The sequence below is a fragment of the Venturia canescens genome, chromosome 2 (assembly GCF_019457755.1).
Source record: "Venturia canescens isolate UGA chromosome 2, ASM1945775v1, whole genome shotgun sequence".
In the NCBI taxonomy this organism is placed as follows: domain Eukaryota; kingdom Metazoa; phylum Arthropoda; class Insecta; order Hymenoptera; family Ichneumonidae; genus Venturia; species Venturia canescens.
The window spans coordinates 15605827-15624052 of NC_057422.1; the positions used below are offsets into that span (position 1 = coordinate 15605827).

The 18226-nt window shown below is 43.1% G+C and overlaps 1 protein-coding gene across 4 annotated transcripts in view; it reads right to left on the reverse strand.

The window, feature by feature from the left end:
* The window catches only part of ths (thisbe), a 120951-nt gene that overhangs the window by 49658 nt on the left and 53067 nt on the right, over positions 1-18226 (reverse strand). Inside the window, exons 1-2 of one of the 4 annotated variants that reach the window (XM_043411564.1) lie at positions 15970-16486; positions 11746-13183 (exon numbers count right to left, since the gene is read on the reverse strand). The exons of 1 other annotated variant lie outside the window; for it this stretch is intronic. In XM_043411564.1, coding sequence (XP_043267499.1) covers positions 11746-11765 — 20 coding nt within the window. In that variant the 5' untranslated portion in view covers positions 11766-13183; positions 15970-16486. Of the gene's footprint in view, positions 1-11745; positions 13777-15969; positions 16487-18226 lie in introns of those variants that run through there. 2 more of the 4 variants (XM_043411563.1, XM_043411562.1) reach the window with 2 other exon arrangements.

Below are 18226 nucleotides of genomic sequence, written 5' to 3' on the forward strand. Positions count from 1 at the left end.
ACGCTATTGAATGTTGGGAAACTAGCATACTCGCAAAGCACGAAATCTATAAATATATCTCATAAATAAATAATTGATTCGAAAAATTCCCACGAGGTGTACTGAAAAAAATACACAAAAATTCTTTCCAACTGGGAATAACAGTGCGATCAATCGATATAGAAGACCGCGCTAAAGAGCACAGAAAAGCTCGAAAAAGGGCACTTGAAATCCGAGTTAGCTGTCAGTGTTCCACGTGTGCTTGCATACAATCGAGGAATGCATAAAATCCTCGGAGTGTGAGTAGCCTATACTATGCAACCGGTGCTACACTCGATTCGCGGAAAACTATGAATTGTTCAACACTCTATCTGGGGTCGTCAGCACTGTAAGTCGATAGCGTGAGGTTAGAATTCCGTTGTTCGGTGCCTTGGCTTTGATCTGGCAGGAAGCGACTCGAACTCAAAATGTCTTGGAATCGTGGAGTAGCAGTAGTTGATACGAGCTGTGGCTGATGGCGACGCGACGATACGATACGAGCGCGCGAGTATACACAGAATACCACACGAAGCAGTTCTACCTCGAAATGGCATCTTCGATCCTTTTCCATGAGTATGACGAATAGGCGGTGGATCATGATGATTAAAAGATCTCATCACTCATCGATTAACCATTGAGATAAATAGTTTATAAAATTAACATGGAGTTGCCTGCAGAGCCATGAACCAGTCGAACGTCACACACGACTCAAAATTCGGTATTCGTTGGATACAAATGTTTTGTCAATTATTCTCAGCTGGAGTCCGCTCATTTTCAATTCTATCCCAATGCTTTTTTAAATAATCACAAGACTAGTTTTTCGTGCGAAATGAAACACCGTCGATCCTTAACTCGTATCGCATTTGATAACAAATATCAGTGGATTGATATTGCTAGTTTATTCAGTGAGTGAATTGAGTCTATAAGAAATTTCTCATCGGTCGTTGAACCACTCTATCAAACGAGCGAGGAAAAGCAGCGCAAAATAGTGACTCTTCGTGATACCCGGTCATCGCGATAATAACGAAGTCATCGCTACGTCGCGAGATCGTATTCTAAATATTTAGACTACTTTTCGAACTGACCCATCTCAACGACAAAGCTCTTGCCATTCAGTTAATGCATTGAAAAAACAATACGAACTGTTATACGTTTGTAATACGGATATCTGAGTGATATCTCACACATGTTGCAAAACGCATTGACAATGACTCCCCGAACATTGAGTCACATTGGACAAAGCAATGTTGGCGAGGTCTATCTGTATACGATATTGTCTAACGTTACACTTTTTCCTCTCATTCTTGCTCCGGCTGCACAATGTCTGTCGCTGAATCTTCTTAGGAAAGCTGTGCGAAAGTTCCAGACAGAAGATAACGTAGCGAGAATCGAGCTGTATCTCTCTCGTCTTGCGTTACCGAGGCCACAGCCGCGACTTTTTGGGATTGTTATAAGCTCGTCTCATGCATCTCTCGGATCATTGATCGGTCTGTGACATAATTATGACTCGGGACGACACCCTGAGTGTTGGTCAGTCGATGAATTTTTCGTCTCACGAAACGTCAGGAACGTTATACAAAATGATCAATAAGATGATAAGAAAATTTGTTCCACGAAAAAAAGAGCCTGAATTCGCTGAAAATCTTGAAGATAAAATAAATGACTTTACTCCGTGAGTTTCTTCCAGTCGCAGAGAATCTCGCGCCTACTTATAGCCTGTGAAAAAAAACAGACTAGCGAGATACTCTTAGCAAAAAAGAGACTACCCGTGTGTAGCATTTCACGTATATACTCGTACATAGTTGAAATAAGCAGAAAGAGTTACGTGACAGGAGCGCTGGGTTCGACGCCCGACACTGGAGACCAAGTCTATATCGACAAAACAACATGCGAGGTCTCGGCGTATACCTTTCTTGTCCCCGAGAGAAATATAGAAAGAGAATGTCACACGTACACGCGAAGGCGGATTGCTGGGACAAGTCAGCGGAATGAAGTTTTTCCAGGTTTGTTTCAGTTTTCGTGGTCACCAGTACGAAACAGGGAGGCAGTAAAAGATCGTGAAAAGGGGAAGGAGACCAGGAGACCGAAAGTAGTGGAGCAGTAGCGAAAGAAAGAGCGTCGAGTTAGAAGAAGGAGCGGAATACACAGTCGTAGTTTTTAAAGGGGGATGGAGGTCGAGTTACGTACACACATGAACGAGAGAATTGGGTTGTAGACGAAAGGTGACGAAGAAGAAGAAGAAGAAGAAGCAGAATAAGTAGAAGATGAAAAAGCCAAGAAAATGGAAGAGTGGAGAGATCGTTCGACGCGTTGTCGTTCGAAAACTTGGTGAAACTAGAAGTGTCTACTCTGTGGAGCTACCCGAAAGGAGATTTGTTTCTAAAAGCAAGGGCTCGATTGAAAGTACGAGGAAGAAGGGTGGAGAATGAGAGAATGAAAGAGTGGAGGGTGGAAGCGATTGCCAGGAAGTTTAAGGGACGATAGAGGAAAACGTTGGGAGGATTCATAGTAGTTGAAAATGCAGAGGATGCTTTTCGAGTCAACGTAACACTTTCGGCCAAAATGCTTTCGCCAGTGTACATAAAGCGTCTTGTATACGTAGCTTGGAGTCATACTTCCAAGCTGCGTTGGTGCTGGCTGTGGGTATCACGGCAGCCAAGAGGAGCGGAGGAAGATGCTTCAATTTGTAAACAGGACTCTCAATAATGGTGGATCGTTACACCCGAGGGAGCATCCCAAAGCTCCCGGAGGAACAATGTGACGAAACTTTAAACTTGCAGCCAGAGGGTGAAAGCGTGCTTGCATGCAGTGTATACGTGAGTACACAGATAGTCGCTGGTATATGCGGCAGCCAGAGGGCAGTTACTCAAGCAGTTACGTACGGAAGAGAGAAGAAAGAAGGCAGAATGAAAAAAAAAAACGAAGAAAAGAAAGAGGAAGAGCGAGAAGAAGAAGAATAAGGAAGAAGGTGAACGCCGTGGACGGGAGAGACTGGTAGTCGCACGCACACTGAGATATACTACTTGCTCGGCGAAATAAGACGAAAGCGAAAAGTGTTTGCGACTTACTGGCTGGAAAATGCGGTGACTCAGCGGCCGCAATGTATGGAATAGAAGAACTAAGAAGAGCGGGTCATGACTACACTGTACATAGAATAAGTCTAGGTAAACGCACCCAAACACGCGTTTTAATATGCGAGTGATAGTTTTCGTGCGTTCGAACGTGAAATAAATTCCGAAGAGAAAATGGAAGACACTGATGAAATGATTCCACTGCTCCCTCGCCATCGCGGTTTCACTCCCAAAGCTGCTTCCAAGGCGGAAGTAACATTAAGAAAACTCGTTTTTCATTTTTCTTCTCTCCATCAAAGAGCAAAGCGTGCGAAGCCACTTCCAATGAAGCTTCTCACATTTGCACACTGTTTCGGTACGAGAGATTCATGATACCTGTTGTGCAGAACCCGAATGGATGATGAGAGTTGGACGTGCGACGGAGCATGAGTGAGTCGAACTCGTGTTTACAAGATTGCTAATCTGTCCGCTTCGTCCGCTTCGATTCATCGGAGAAGTTGCACAGCTCTTCGACTCCCGGCACAAGCAGCAAAAAGGCGGAAACCGCACACCACTTATTATGTAAAGTGATGTGGGATAAGCCTCGTTTTTTACTTGCTAGCAGTCGATACATGATCTCGCAGCCACCTGAGAAGTGCAGTGTGTCGGTGATACAGGTGATTCGTCCGGATCGCTGCACCAGCTCAAGCAAGTATGCCCACAGGTATACGCGCATGAGGAATTGATATGTACACGCACACGCATGTATAAATACGTTCCACAAACATCCTTGTCGCGGAGAAGCGATTTCGATCGTTATCAAGAAAGATCGCGCGCGGTCTCGAAAAGCTCGTCACGACTGTCGCTTCCTATTAATTTCAGACGATCGAAGATCCGCGGACGATATCCGCACGAACAAAAAAAAATACAAAATAACCCGCAATGACACTCTGTTCAACGGGAAGCAATGTCGGAGCGTAAATATCATACATTAAACAACTTTCACGAGAGTCGAAAACCAGCACTGGCGAGCTGTTCTTTAATATCCTTCGTTTTTCTCGCCTAGATTTATCACAGTCCTCTTAATTTACTTGGGCGACTATAATTTGTGCGGGGGTCAGCAGCGTCCAACAGCGGATATAGAACTCAGGACGACTCAATCGCTGGTCGGTTCGTTTATATCGTGATTTACGAGATCGTTAAAAAAAGGCTCAGGCTTCTTCTTATACCTACGACAAGCTTACAGCTTAGTGTCCCCAGAACGACCGCTCGTCGTATACTAAATATTTATGGTCTGTTCCCTTACTCCCCCCCCCCCCCCTCCTTCTCTTCTTGTGCCTTTCAAGATCAACCAGAGATTGACTGCCGACAGTAAGATGGACTGTGGATATTTACAGGACCCATCAATTAAATCGTCACGGTTACGTTGCCCTGTTTTGAAAATATTTAATAAATTATCGTATATAAAAATAAATGATTATTCCCGTTCTACCGCGGGAACTGCTCCCAGTATTTGAAGTGTTTGAGATTTTTTAAATAAATCGTAACACAACATAGCAGCGTACACCATCAGTTTTATTATTCCCGTGGATTTAACGATTTTTAAATTGATTTTATCGCGTTCGCAGCTTCCAGGAGCGGGGTTCGCGAACTCGAGCGTCACTGCTGCGAACTTCGATCGACAATGTCTTGGCGAAGAGCGCGAGAGACGAGGCGGCTGATTGACTTTTTAATTGAACCAGCGCGACCGGCATTACCTTCGTCCTCAGTCGATCAACCTCTTTCGGCGTCCCTCTCCACTCGAACGTTATTACATAGAACGCTCCATGTGTACGCGAGACATAAAAAGTATGTGTATCATATACGCGTATAAAATATGTCGAAAAAGAAGTAGTGGAAGCGAAAGAAGCAAGCCCGAGAAGCTTGTAGTGACTCTCATCTCTCACTTTATCAAGCTCTCGTACTCTCCGAGCGATGATCCATCGCGGAGCACACGTCAACGCGCGTGTCCTGATATGTTTGCGATCGCGTCGCTATACTGCAAACTGATCTTCGAGAGCAAAAACTACACTATGAACACGCCCTTGCCCTCCCGCTTCGCTAACTATGTGGGTTTTGCCAATCAAGATGCGATCTCGTCGTCCTCGTCGTCGTCGTCGTTGTCGACGTCGTTGAAGCGCTCCAGTAGTCGATAGAGCTATGCTTTATATTATATATAGCTGCATGGTGTGCTGTGTCGAGCGTGACGTTGAAGGAATAAAGAAGAGAGTGGGATATTGAGATCCTGCGGATCGAGACTTGTTCGATGTATAGGTGTATATAAAATATTTATGAAGAAGATAAAAGCGAAAAAAATAGAGAAAATCCTGATGATAAAATCTATTAGCCTCGCTCCGACGATTACTGTACTTCTGCGATCCACGCGAGTATATTTCCCTAAGACGCGTCGTTGCGATCAGTGTGGTCCAGTAATTATTAACATCAACGAACATTTCGCAACACAAATTATATTCGATTATGGAGAGTGAAGTTCTTGGCGCTGCATGCAGTGAAAAATTGTAAATGACCCACTTTCCTATCTTCTAACATTATTAGTCTTGTAATTGGATGATTGTAAATTATATGAATATCTCCATATTTCGCATGATAAATTAGTCAATTCCATATCGGTCTAATGGATAAGATATAGTTTAAATGCAACTCGATAAGCTCCATTCGATATTTATTCAATGCGATAGTAGAGTAATTGCCATTCGGTTTTTTTGATCGATTAACCTCGCACAAACTTGCCAGCTTATTTTCGGAATGGAAAACATTTCAAAAAGTTATCTCGGCTTCGACTCTCTGTGATCGATGCGTTTCTGATTCAAGTTCTCAAAACTGTATCTCGCTTTTTTTTTCACTTCCATTTTAAGCTGGATGAAATGTTCGCACGGCAGATCAATATTCAGGGTGATGGGAACAACTGAAGACTGGAGATGTAGCTACGATTATTTTCAACCGAATGGAAAGACTGAGCCCATAAAATGCCTGTCATCGGTGAAAGTGTATCGTTAATTGTGCACGGGCATAATGACCGTTGCAGCTTAGCTGCGTTTCACACGATGCCGTTGAAAAATTAAAGTATCAGAGCGAACACCACGCGCGAAGAGTTATCTCCGCTGATGATTTTTTTCCAGTCTACAGCGGCTCTGCACAAAGTGCATAACACTCTCGGTAATACCCGCTTTCGGAGGCACTAGCAGCGTCAATCAGTTCGGCCCTTCGTGGAAAAGATCTCGATCTCTGTCCCCACCTTCGTCTTCGCAACCGCGTTGACGAGGCCACGCGGAGTTATTAAAATTTTTGCAACCTTCAAGCGCGTGTTACAACGAGATTCAGCAATAAAAAAACAAACAGTAAGGACCTGCAATGAAATAAGAGGAGGAGGAAACGGGAGGCGAGCACGCAAAGTTATTTATTAGAGCGACGAAGCGAACGATCGAGGATCGAAAACTCCGAAGGAATTCGAGGTGCAGCAAATGTTGAATGATTTATCAAATATTTACACATATTTCGATTGAACGAGAAGTAGTGAAGATTTCACACCGTTCAATTAATTAGTTGCAAAATTATCGTTGGATTTATAATGTTGCATTTGTGGTATTTGAGAATAGAGCACGACTTTTGTGGCGAATTAACGTATTTGTTCTGAAGGAATTCTCCAACTACATCAACCAGTGCCGATTGGAATCCCCATCTTCGTCTCGTAATCGGGTTTCTCTGGTACGAATAACAGCTCACGAATCTCGGAGTTTGCGCGGGGGCGTTGCTGCGATCCGCCTCGAGCTACTCGGGCTGTGTTACGTACGTAAATGTAGTTAACGGTAGCAATGCTTATGTATATCTGTCCTTCAACGAACGTGATGTTTTCGATTTGTAATGCAGATACGAGCCGCGGAGATCAGTAGAAAAATGATTAGTCTCCTCTCAGTTTTCAATCAACTGACAATAAATAACGTTCGAACTGCTCAAGCGCTCGTTGAATCACAAAATTCTATTGCGATCGAAACTTTACTAACGATTGCCCAGATAACCGCGGGCAAACGATTGATTGTAGTCGAATTCATGTGTACTAAAATGTTAGGCAATCGAGACGATCGTTAAAGCTCTGAGCGTCGATTCAACTTCCAAGAAGTTATAACATAACCGTAGACATTAAATACTGTACATTTTCTTTTGACTCGGGACCGTTTTTACGTTTACCATTCTCCCTCTCCGCCCCCCCCCCCATTCCCTCTTCGGTTCTCACTCTACTGCACATTCTCGGCGGAAGGAAGGTGTTATACGAAGGAACATACTCTCAAGCAGCCGGAATAGGGTCTCACGTGTTTATCGTGAGCCATACGTGCCTCTCGACAACAGCTACCAAGCTCCGCAAAGAAAGCGAGGGCTTTACCTCTCGCCCGATGAGAGTAAGTACTCTCGCGTTCCCCTGGGGTGATGAAGAAGAGGAGAGAAAGAAAAGGGAAAGAATGGTACATACGAGGTACATACTACTCGTACACGATTACGCACGGCGTTGGATTACCTTCACGGCTGTTTTGCACTGTGCTCTTGCGAGAGAACCCTCTGCGTACATACTCTTTCACGAGTTGCTCTTGTGTCGTATTCTCATCGTTGGAAAATTTTTCAAACTTCAACCGTGCTTGGGTGTCGTAACATTTTTTTCGAATTACTCACTCCTTCGATGTGTTAAAATAATGGGCTATTTTCTCGTTATAAAAAGACATTGGAGTGCGCATATTTCAGGATTTTAACTAAACCTATGTCAATTGGAATGACTGGGAAAATAAAATTTAAGTTACAATAAAACATTTCATGAAGAAGAAATATATTTCGCTTTTGACATCTCCAACTGCACGAGCCGAGCACATCGCGTTCCAAAGGTCTGAATTTTCTCGATTCTCATCTCGTTTACATCGATAAAAAAAAAAAAAAAACAGTCTTGCATTGAAACACATAGTCGTAAATGATCAATGTCCAATGATCTAGGATGGTATTTAAATGCGATCGGTCAATGTGCCGGATATCAGTTTTCATCGAACGATCGGTTCAGTTATCAATGTCAACTGGATTCCAAGGCATGAGTTTATGCTTATGATTAGTTTTCGTACAAAAATACGTGAACCTGAAGTAACGTTAATTAATAATAAAATAATAATAATAATAATAATAAAACACAAATTAAACTTGATCAACGGAACAGCGTAACGATTGGAATTTATTTGATAACTGAGGCTATCAATACGTTTCAATGAACGTTTCTGCAGAAAATCTTATCAACTCTATTCATTTCATTCAGAATAATTGTTGCTGAGTGAGAGAATCACAAATGTTAATTGAAATCTATTGAATCAATGTCAACAACGACTTGAAATTTTTTGTGAGAGTGCCCAAGTTGTACAAACAACGCTCGCAAACTTTCTTTCCACTTTAATATACTCCACGAGAACTTGCGGCCCTGCATACATATTACTCGTAGTATGTTAGCTCCGAGGGGAAACCAAAGGCTCAAAATCAAGCAGGAATCCCGAGAGCGATATACACGAGCTCTCGGCCCGATGAGAAGTTTCGAAGACTAACGAAGATAGCGGTAATGGATTTTCGATTAACGAGCTGAGTTAGCGCGATCCCCGTGTTATATACGACCTTAGAGTGTATCGACGGTAGCCCAGTATCCCATATAAATATTTCCTCGGCCGAATCTTCCACAGCAGCAATTTATTTTTCCTTTGCAACATCCGAGAAAACTGCGTTTCACTATGCATATATGAGTTATGATGGAAGAAAAAAAAACGAAAAATAAAAACTTTGAATATTGATGTGTTTAAGAAATTTGACTTTTCGGAAGTCGGACATGAAACGCGTCCGAATAGCGGAAAAATGAAATTTCGTTTCCGCGGAGACTTTTTGCTCTCTTGATCAAATAAGGAAGCGCGCGTGCAATTCTTAGAGACCCGTCCTGAAAACAACATTTTTTTTATTAAATAAATTCAGAGTTCGATTTCGGAGATTCACAGTCGAGATTTCATTGGGTTCGAAATACACTTGGCTTTGGGAAAACCCTCACAGCTGTGATAACGACTATCCAGAGAGATCCATGTGAATTCGTATAAACGTATACATGAATATATCTATATGATCGAAAGTTTCGTATTCGTGATGAGAAGCCCCGGTTAACCGCTTCTATCGTCGAGAGCTCGATATCAAACCGTGGCACGAGCCGGATAATGGCATTAAAGCGACCTTGTTTCTATTCTTCTCTATCGCTCATATAGATATAGATATCCAAGTATATATTTCGCGATTTCGCTTCCTGAATTGGATTGCCCTTACCCGGAATACTTTCATCGCAGATATTCAGATGCCCAAAGCTTATAAAACGTAGATGTATAATTATATTCTGTGCGAAAGGGCACGCGATAGCGGTGCACTCGAATTGCTCGAGAAGCAATTTTAAAATATGCAAATTCTACGGGAGGACGAAGGGGAAGGAGATTTATAGATACAGAAAGTGATAGAGGTGAAGGTGGAAGTTGAATTTATTAAAATCTCATCAACGTCGAGCGGATAAGACGACGACGGATTTGAGTTTCGACTCAGAAGGGATTTCCTTCGAAAGCAACGAATCGATGTTCCCTTGAAAATAGCGTTCGGTGAATGCAAACTTTTCAAATAAGAGTCCGAAGATTAGTGGAGTAACGAAGATCGTTAACACATCGCCTGACCTCGTTCCCACGAGAACGAGACCAAGATGGAAAAACCGATCGCGACGACAGCATGCTGAAGAGTTGTCATTTTATATAAATGTCTACGGTGCACTATGGATGAATGATGTGTACACGCGAAGACGAAGAACGTCTTTGAACTACGCTTAACACCGACCGGATCGTCTGCACAATGGACCAAGGTGCATTCTGTGATGCAACTATTCTCTACAAACTAACACTGCTTTGATGCAGCGCGGCCCTCGACGTTAAGATACTTCTTGTGTTCGTTTGTTATTCATATTAGCACATGTAAGATCACGATGCGTAGATGCGACACAAATCTATGTATAGGCTGTTCACGTATAGAACTTTTGAACAGTTGTCCATTCTTTGTAGGCGCCCGATAGCGTGTCTGATACGTGTGTGTTGTCCTCGAAATTTCGAATGGACGGGTAATCGTTGCACATTTTCTTCTTAAGGGAAAATAAAACGAAAAAACTGGAGGCAAGTGCACAATAAAATTTCAGAGCTTCAATGAAGTTTCCTGTCGGTGAGACCTCATTGAAAAAATAAACTGGTGAGTAAAAAAATCAATAAGACTTGCGAACGATTTTTGCAACTTATCGAGAGCAGCTCATCCAGGAGGCATTTTAATTGCGCGTTCTCCTTATCTCGAATATGCTCGCGTTATCGTTAGCTAAACGTGTACAATCCGATTTTCCGGCTGACAACCTAACAGTGTACGATAACCGCAAACTTGGGCTGTTTTTTCTCTGCTGCTTGCTTTGGTGTGAATTTCGTACCTCACCGATGTATATACACGGACAATGCTTTCAAGGTGTGAAAAACTAAAATGTATTCTGGTAGTTTTATTGTTCGAGCAACAATGTAAGTTCGGAGGATTTCACTGTTGCTAAATGTGTTCATTTTGATAGCCCTTTACTGCAGAGCCATATTGAAATTTCATCGCTCCTTTTTTCTGGCGAAACACGCACAGTGTTGCTTCTTGCATTGAAAAAGGTCAGGTATAATGCAAAGGTATCGTAGGGACTCGATCGATCGAGATGAAGTTGGAGGGTTGAAATGTTGATGCATGTGCGAGCTCAAGGTGCTCACCAATAAAGGTCCCATAGGGGGAATAACTGAGGCGGTCGTATTAGTGGTGCGATTTGGCGTTTATTCGATGGGTAAGAAGAAAAAATGAGAGAGGGAGAGAAATATAAAAATAAAAAAAGGAGAAGAAAACGAGCGATGAGAGGAAAAGAAAGGGCGAAGCGAAAAAGTGCACTTATATGGGGAGCTAGAAAGGATATATAGCCGTGAAATCGTAGCATATAAAGCCGTCCTTCTGTCTCGCCCCCTTAATATAACCGTCGGATTAAGACGGGCTGGCGCTTTTTCATCTTGAAAAGTCGTTACGGGATCTATTCTACCTTTGTACGTATACTCATATGCCTATATATAACACTGATTCCCGGAGGGGTTAGAAAAGTTCGAACCGAGATTTCGGCAGTTCACCCTCCGACAGGTCTCACGTGAGCAGCGCATGCACAAAAGGGGTTGCTGGTGTCAAGACGCAGATGCATTTATAGGCCGGGTCACCTTACTGTCCCGAAAGTAAAAAGTGTCGCGCAATTTTTAACTTCGTTCCAAGTCTTGCAAACAGCGATTTTTTTTTATCATTTGAAGCAACCCAAACTCAGAATACAACTTTTTACCAAAAAAACGTGTTCGGTTTGAAGGAACGAGCACTCGATACAGTAACGCGTGACGAAAAACAATAAAATCACATTCGAAATATCGTTTCACCTTTCGGTGTTTTCGAATCTCGCTGTTTTCGTCGCAGTCATCACCGAATCCGTGAGCGACTCGATAGAAAAATTCAGACAAATATGAAATGATTATTAACGGGAAAATAGACTCACGTGCTTAGAGTGAGACGCATCCAGGCGCGTTGCAGCGTCAGCAGCGTCGACGCATTGCGTCGAGCTGGCCTTCTTAGCTGCTTCACAATATCCTCACATCCAAACCGACGGCGGTTTCTTCGTGAAAACACGTAGTCCTTTATTCACACACAACACGGGGGCCTGCTTTGATAAACGGTGTAATACGATGAGCGAATAATATTAGAATAAAATAAACATCCTCTTACGAATCACCAATCACGATAAAGCAAATGATGCGTAGAACAATGCCAATTCGATATTCCCCAATGTATAATTATTTCCTTTCTTCTCTCCGCAACACTTTCGTTCGACACACTTTAATCCTCGATCGCTAAGAAATTTCCACCGCGCATATGTAATAAAGAAGATACACGGAAATTACGATAGCGATAAACACTGCACTCGAGTCACTTTATCCAACACTGACGATTCATTGTTTGACCGTCGATATATAAACACGCGAGAGAAAACAATATCAATCGATTAATCTGTATTAAAAAATCGATGAAAAGATCGTTAGTAACGGTGCTTTTGTGCTCTGAATATATAATCGGAAGAAAATCGTTGAAAAATCGTGATCAATCACGATAATCTAATACTTGACAAGTATTTCGAGAGCGCCTCGTAGTCTCCCTGGTTAAATTCGGCTGCGCCTTAGTGATCCTCTTTCGATCGTGTTCCGCCGATTAATCGGAGTTGCTGTGGCACAGTTTGAGGGTGGATTAATTCCGTCACGATGGTTTTCGAGTGGCGAACCTCACGGGCGAGAGCTTGGACGAAAGAAGCGTGGCTCCTCGAGCTCACAAAAACTATATATCAGCCGCGCGTCCGCACCACCCTCGTGCCACTCTATCTCGGAGCGCCCCTTTTTTCCCAAACTCAACGAATGCCAACTCAATCGTTGCACGTAATACCGGTATTGTCACTTTTCCGTTGAGAGTTCGTCGTCGAGGAGGACAAGGAGTAAAGTATCTGGTATCGTGCCAGCCTCATCCTCCCTCGATATGAGTATCTATACGATTATTGGGAGGAAACTAAGCTAGAGAGGCTCCACGAAGAGCGCACTTGAACTTTCAAACCACTCCGGAGGGGTTTCATCGATGACGAAGGCACACGATAAACACCACGAAATCCAGCGTCAACCTTTTCCTCATTGCTCACGACTCTGTCTCAACTTTGTACAAGTGGATGAAAACATCGCTTCGTAAAAAAGTATCCACTTTCATCCCCCAAGGGTTATCGCTTGGGGTGGGCGCGATAGGAATAACTGGAGCAGGCACTTGAGCACTTTCAACGAAGTATATGCTTGCATACGCACTAACGCAGTCGAGTGTCAATTTACGACGTTTTGGCAGAATGCGACAGTCGATACTTCGCAAGTAAAAAGCAATATAGCCCAGAGCCCTTTCCCGGTGCACTGCGAGGAGAAAAGTAGGATTGTCTCCGCAGGACAAACCAAACAAAAAAAAACACTTTCACACTTAAGCACTTACTCTCTCGTCATTGCTTTTCATTCACCAGGAAAACCTCGTCCGAAGAATTAATACGAGGCCTAAAACCAGGCTCGTTCACGGTTAACCCACTTCGGATTAAGGTGTTAAGGTGAAGAAAGATCGATGAGGACGAATCGAACGAAGAAAGTAGTGAAAAAAACTCATTTGTTAAATGAAACTCTAGTTCGATTCACTTTGAGGCGAGAGAGCAAAAAAAATAATCGGGCAAGCTGAGAAGCTCTTGGTAAGAGAGAGAGTAGATCGGTAACGGTGGCACACGGAGGCGCGCGAGTCAGCCCCACTAGTGGTAAGTCGTCGTCGCTTACCTGGCGGCTTGGCCTCAGTTCTTCTCCTCTTTGCCTAGAGTTTTACCCCCACCCTATCCACACCGGCATATCCCACCATCCGTATCATACACGAGGTTGCCCCACCAGGATTACTCTCTGCCTTCTCCCCCTCCTTCCCTTCGCTTCACTTTCCCGCTCCTACAACCTTATAAATCCTATATACAATATGCCTACGTATAGGTATACCAAACTATACTCATAGCACACATTGACATGCAGAGATATACGTACACGTATAAAACCTCGTAAGCAAATGCACGTATAACCGATATCGTTTGCCTCAGGCTCGTTTCTATATACCTACTATTATTACTGTGTATGTCACTTGAGAGAAAGAACGATTGAAACACCCCTACTCCCTACTCTTTTGGTTCTATACACGTGCACACAAATATATATGCGACTGTAGAGTTTTCCTTTTTCCTTTCTCTCTTTCTCTTTCGGTCTCGGTCTCGGTGGTTTCCTCTATGCATGTATATTTAAAGAGTTCGGAAGAAAAGAGAGGAGGGAAAAGAAACGAGCTTTAAATACAACGAGATTGAGCACCAATAGGCTTGTATCGGTTGAAAAAGATGGCACTATGTAAAAGGTCCGCGCACACCATACTGACGGAGCGGTCGCATCGCACTGAAAAATTCGAGGGCGCACAATATGAGCGGACCAGGTCGCGTTGGAACGAAAGTTATAAAGTTTTTGGTTTAGTAAACGCTGAACCTGGGAGCAGGCTGCTCCCTATAGTTACTCTGACGAAGTAATTTTTCTATTCCGAATTGTTTTTAATGAAACAGAAATCGAGCCCAGTGGCAGCTATTCCACGAGAGTTACTTATCGCGCACATCGAAACGGATGGAGCCACTTTGCAGCAAAGTGGAGTGAAAATCTGCCGATGCGAGCCGATGGTCCATTTAAAATGGGTAGAAAATGTTTCTGGAAACGCGATGCGATGCGAGCCGCTACGAGCTGGTGTGCGCGGGCCCATAGGCTCGCAGTGAGCCGATGATTTTTTCTCTGATGTTTCCCCTCCCTTCTCCTTCTACTAATGTGTCTCTGGTGAGGAGGAGCGACGCGTGCCACCGTCGTGGGGATTACCATCGAGGCGACCGCCACGCACACACGATCGTTGATTCACCCACCGCGCCAGCACTTTTCACTTCTCTGTGGCGGGGTGAAAAGAGGGAGGTCGAGGAAGAATTTAATTTTTTATTTTCTTTATCTTCCGTAGGATTCTAGACCCCCAGCAGAACTGAGGCATTCATTAATTACAAGAATGAATTTATGGTGAAAGATGATATTTTTTTATTTTCCTCCATCCAAAAATGTGGGTAGAAGTGTTGAACGAATTTTATGGGCCTGCGGAGACAGCAAATGAAACCAGGCGATGCGGGAAATCATTTTTTTTTTTTTTTTATTGGACAAACAATTGATTTCGTGAGCCTCTGTTCGTTATGGCGGAGCTAGTCAAACGTATGTTGAATTCAACTTTCTTCGGTCTTGTCGCATGAAATGGTGTCACGAAGTTATTTCCTCGAGAAATAGTTTTGATGAAGAATGCTGAGAAAAATGTCTGATTCGCGTTATGAGTGATTAATTTTCAGAACTTTGACCCTTAATAACAAAAAAAATCTATAAAAATATATTTCATTTTTCAAGCTTGAGTTTATGATTTTTGGCAATTGCGATCTTATCACGACGTTCGCGTGAGAACGCCTAACCAGATTCGGTAAAATTATGAAAATATTTGAAGGCTACACTACTTTGAAACTCGATTGAGATCGTGAAGATATTAAGATTCTATAGTCATTACTGTGAAGCTCAAATACTTCCAAAAACCATGAATCAAAATTTTAAATATGAATTTTTAAATAGCAAAGAGTAACGATATTCGACTGATTCAGTTAAATACTCCAGTGAGAGGCGCTGATTGTGTACGAAACATGAGGACCATGACACACTCTCGTGCAGATAAAATTCGGCGCCAAAAAAGTTTGGCTGAATAAATTGATATGGGCAGCAGCGTAGAAAGGAGAGAAAATTTTACCGAGAGTTATTAAAACAATAATAGACTATTTCAAAAATAAATCGAGGAGAGACAAAAAAGCGAGCGGTACGAAGATAGAAGCAGAGAAAGCTCGATAATTGATTGATAACCCGGAATGTATCTAATAACGTGATACAACGATGTGATTTTTTTCGAGGTCAATTAAATTATTTTCGACGTTTTCCCCATCGAAGTATTCAATGAGCGATGAGAAATCAGTTTCACTCTTGAAAAATCTACTAAAAAAATGGCTTGACATGAATAATTGGTTTGGAGTTAAATTCAATGGATTCTTTCATCCGGCAATAATTCGCGCTATGTTTACCCATTAATCGAGTATTCATAATTCAATTCTGATTAATAACGAAGGTTGCACGACTTTTTTCCCGAGGCATCGCCGAAGAATTTAGCGACACAGTGAGTTTAAACTGCGAGGATTTGTAATTAATTATTCACGACGATCGCACACGCGCACTCAGGAATTGCATTTTTTCGCCTCGCAGCACGGGTCACTTTAGCCAGTTGATTCGTAAGAATCGCCGGGATTGTTGTTTATTTGACAGAGGGCTTGCACGTTCCACAATTTATATGACGTCTCTCGTGTTAGAATGTCGCAAAATAATGAATACCGATTGGCCGGATGATTTGACTCGAAATACCGAGGGCCAAGTGACAAGAGTTAGGAGTGTAGAAGAGCGCGCGCGAGAGAGAGAGAGAGAGAGTTCGAGCATGCGTCGTATCTCGTCTCGTTGTGGTCGCGATACACAACTGATGAAGTCTGCTCAAAGAGAACCGCCCGACGACCGACAGATCTCTCCGTCCGTCCGTCAGGCGGGACAATAATGTTCGTTGCGAAATAAACGCGCTTTGCCGCTGCGCGCGGATAATACAAGCGAGAATTTAATAATCACTGTAGCGGGAGAGAGAGCTTAAGAGGAAGGGGGAACCCGAAGAAATCCCCCTCCGTTGGCCCCGCTGGTAGAGAGCACGGTGACAAAACGCCTGTGCCATGCGATCTGTGGCCCCTGCCGGGCGAATCACGATAATTAATTATCAATCAACGCGACGGACTCTAGCGGCACGACGAGTCAGCGTGACGCACACCCACATTCACTCATTTATACGTACACGGGCGTGTAACACACTCTCTTCCTAGTAGCTGCTCGTTTAGATTTTTTTTCTGACCACACAAGATCCCGAAGTTGTTTGCACGTGCACCTCTATAGATGAACGTCGTATGTGTATTTTATACTTCTTGATAAATAGTAGATGGCATAAACACACTTTATCATTTTTGTTATTACAGGTGTGCGTTTATTAAATTTTTTGCTCATGGACCTTGGCGTATTGCAAATATGCAAGAGGAAATAAGTCAATGATGATATTTCGGGCTTTTTTACGATGGATTCGCGAGATCGTTAAGGACCATTAATTATGTTGGGATTGTTGGTGACGTCTTTTTGAATAATTCATTAAAGTCCTTCGTTCAAAATTCCACGGTTATTCGTTCAGGACGCCGTTCACTCGAAAAAAAAAGTTTTCCTCTTCAATTGTTATTTAATGCGTTTGTTGTGTGTTTGTGCACTCTGTAATAGCTCAACAATATTTTGTGTCCATCGAAGCATTCGTCACGGTGCTTAGTGAAATTTTATTGGCCTGTCGAGCCAAAATAATCGTGAAAAAAGGCCCAAATGGATTCCGACTCGAGGAATGTTGTTTCTCTTATTGCCGCTGACGTTATTTCGACAAATTTTTAAATACGGGCTCACAGCATGGCAGATTGTTCGTTGAGATGGCGACGATATCGAGAGATCGAGTGAAACGTTTTCCCGTCAAAAATGTACTCCTCAATGCAGTCGCCTGTAAAAACAAAGGAAAGCGGGGCTTTTGATCATTGCGAAACACGGTTACCGTATCAACACCAATCTGAACCAGTCAGAAGATCGCTCCCTGCGTAGCCCGAGAATCGACTACCTACGAGAAAATCGTGCTTCGTCAAATTCTCGGAGAGGATAAAAGTCTGACCATAGAAAGATACAAAAAAACGAAACAAAAAGTGTCCGGAGCCCAATGAAGTTATATTGAGTCCGTCCCGGAGCAGGGAAGCCGGGAAGATCTTCAGCAGGAGAGAACATGGGCCAGAAGTCTACGAAAATCAGAGTGGACGCTTAATTACCCATGGCTAGAGAAAAGGAGAGGAAAAGAGAGACCGAAGAGTGACGGAGTGTGAGAGAAACGAGCAGGAAAGAGAGGGTAAAAGGAACGACAAATGCGCAGGCGCGGTAGATCTGTAGCTAGCAGGTTACGCGGAAATTACCTGCTCCCCAGAAGAGTGGTGTTTGCTGAGGCGTGTGTCCCTTCGCACAGACGCGTAAATCATACGAAACAATGCGACGGGCCCTTTGTTCTTGTCTTGGGTAGGTACTTGCGACGGACCACTCGAAGGAATTCATTTTCCGAGGCGTTGAGGGTTGATACGCATGCAGTAAGCCGGTACATCAACTTCCCGACTCTTACGCTTGGAATCACGTAACGCTCGCGTTGTCTTTTAATACAATAAATACGAAGCCGACACCGGGAAA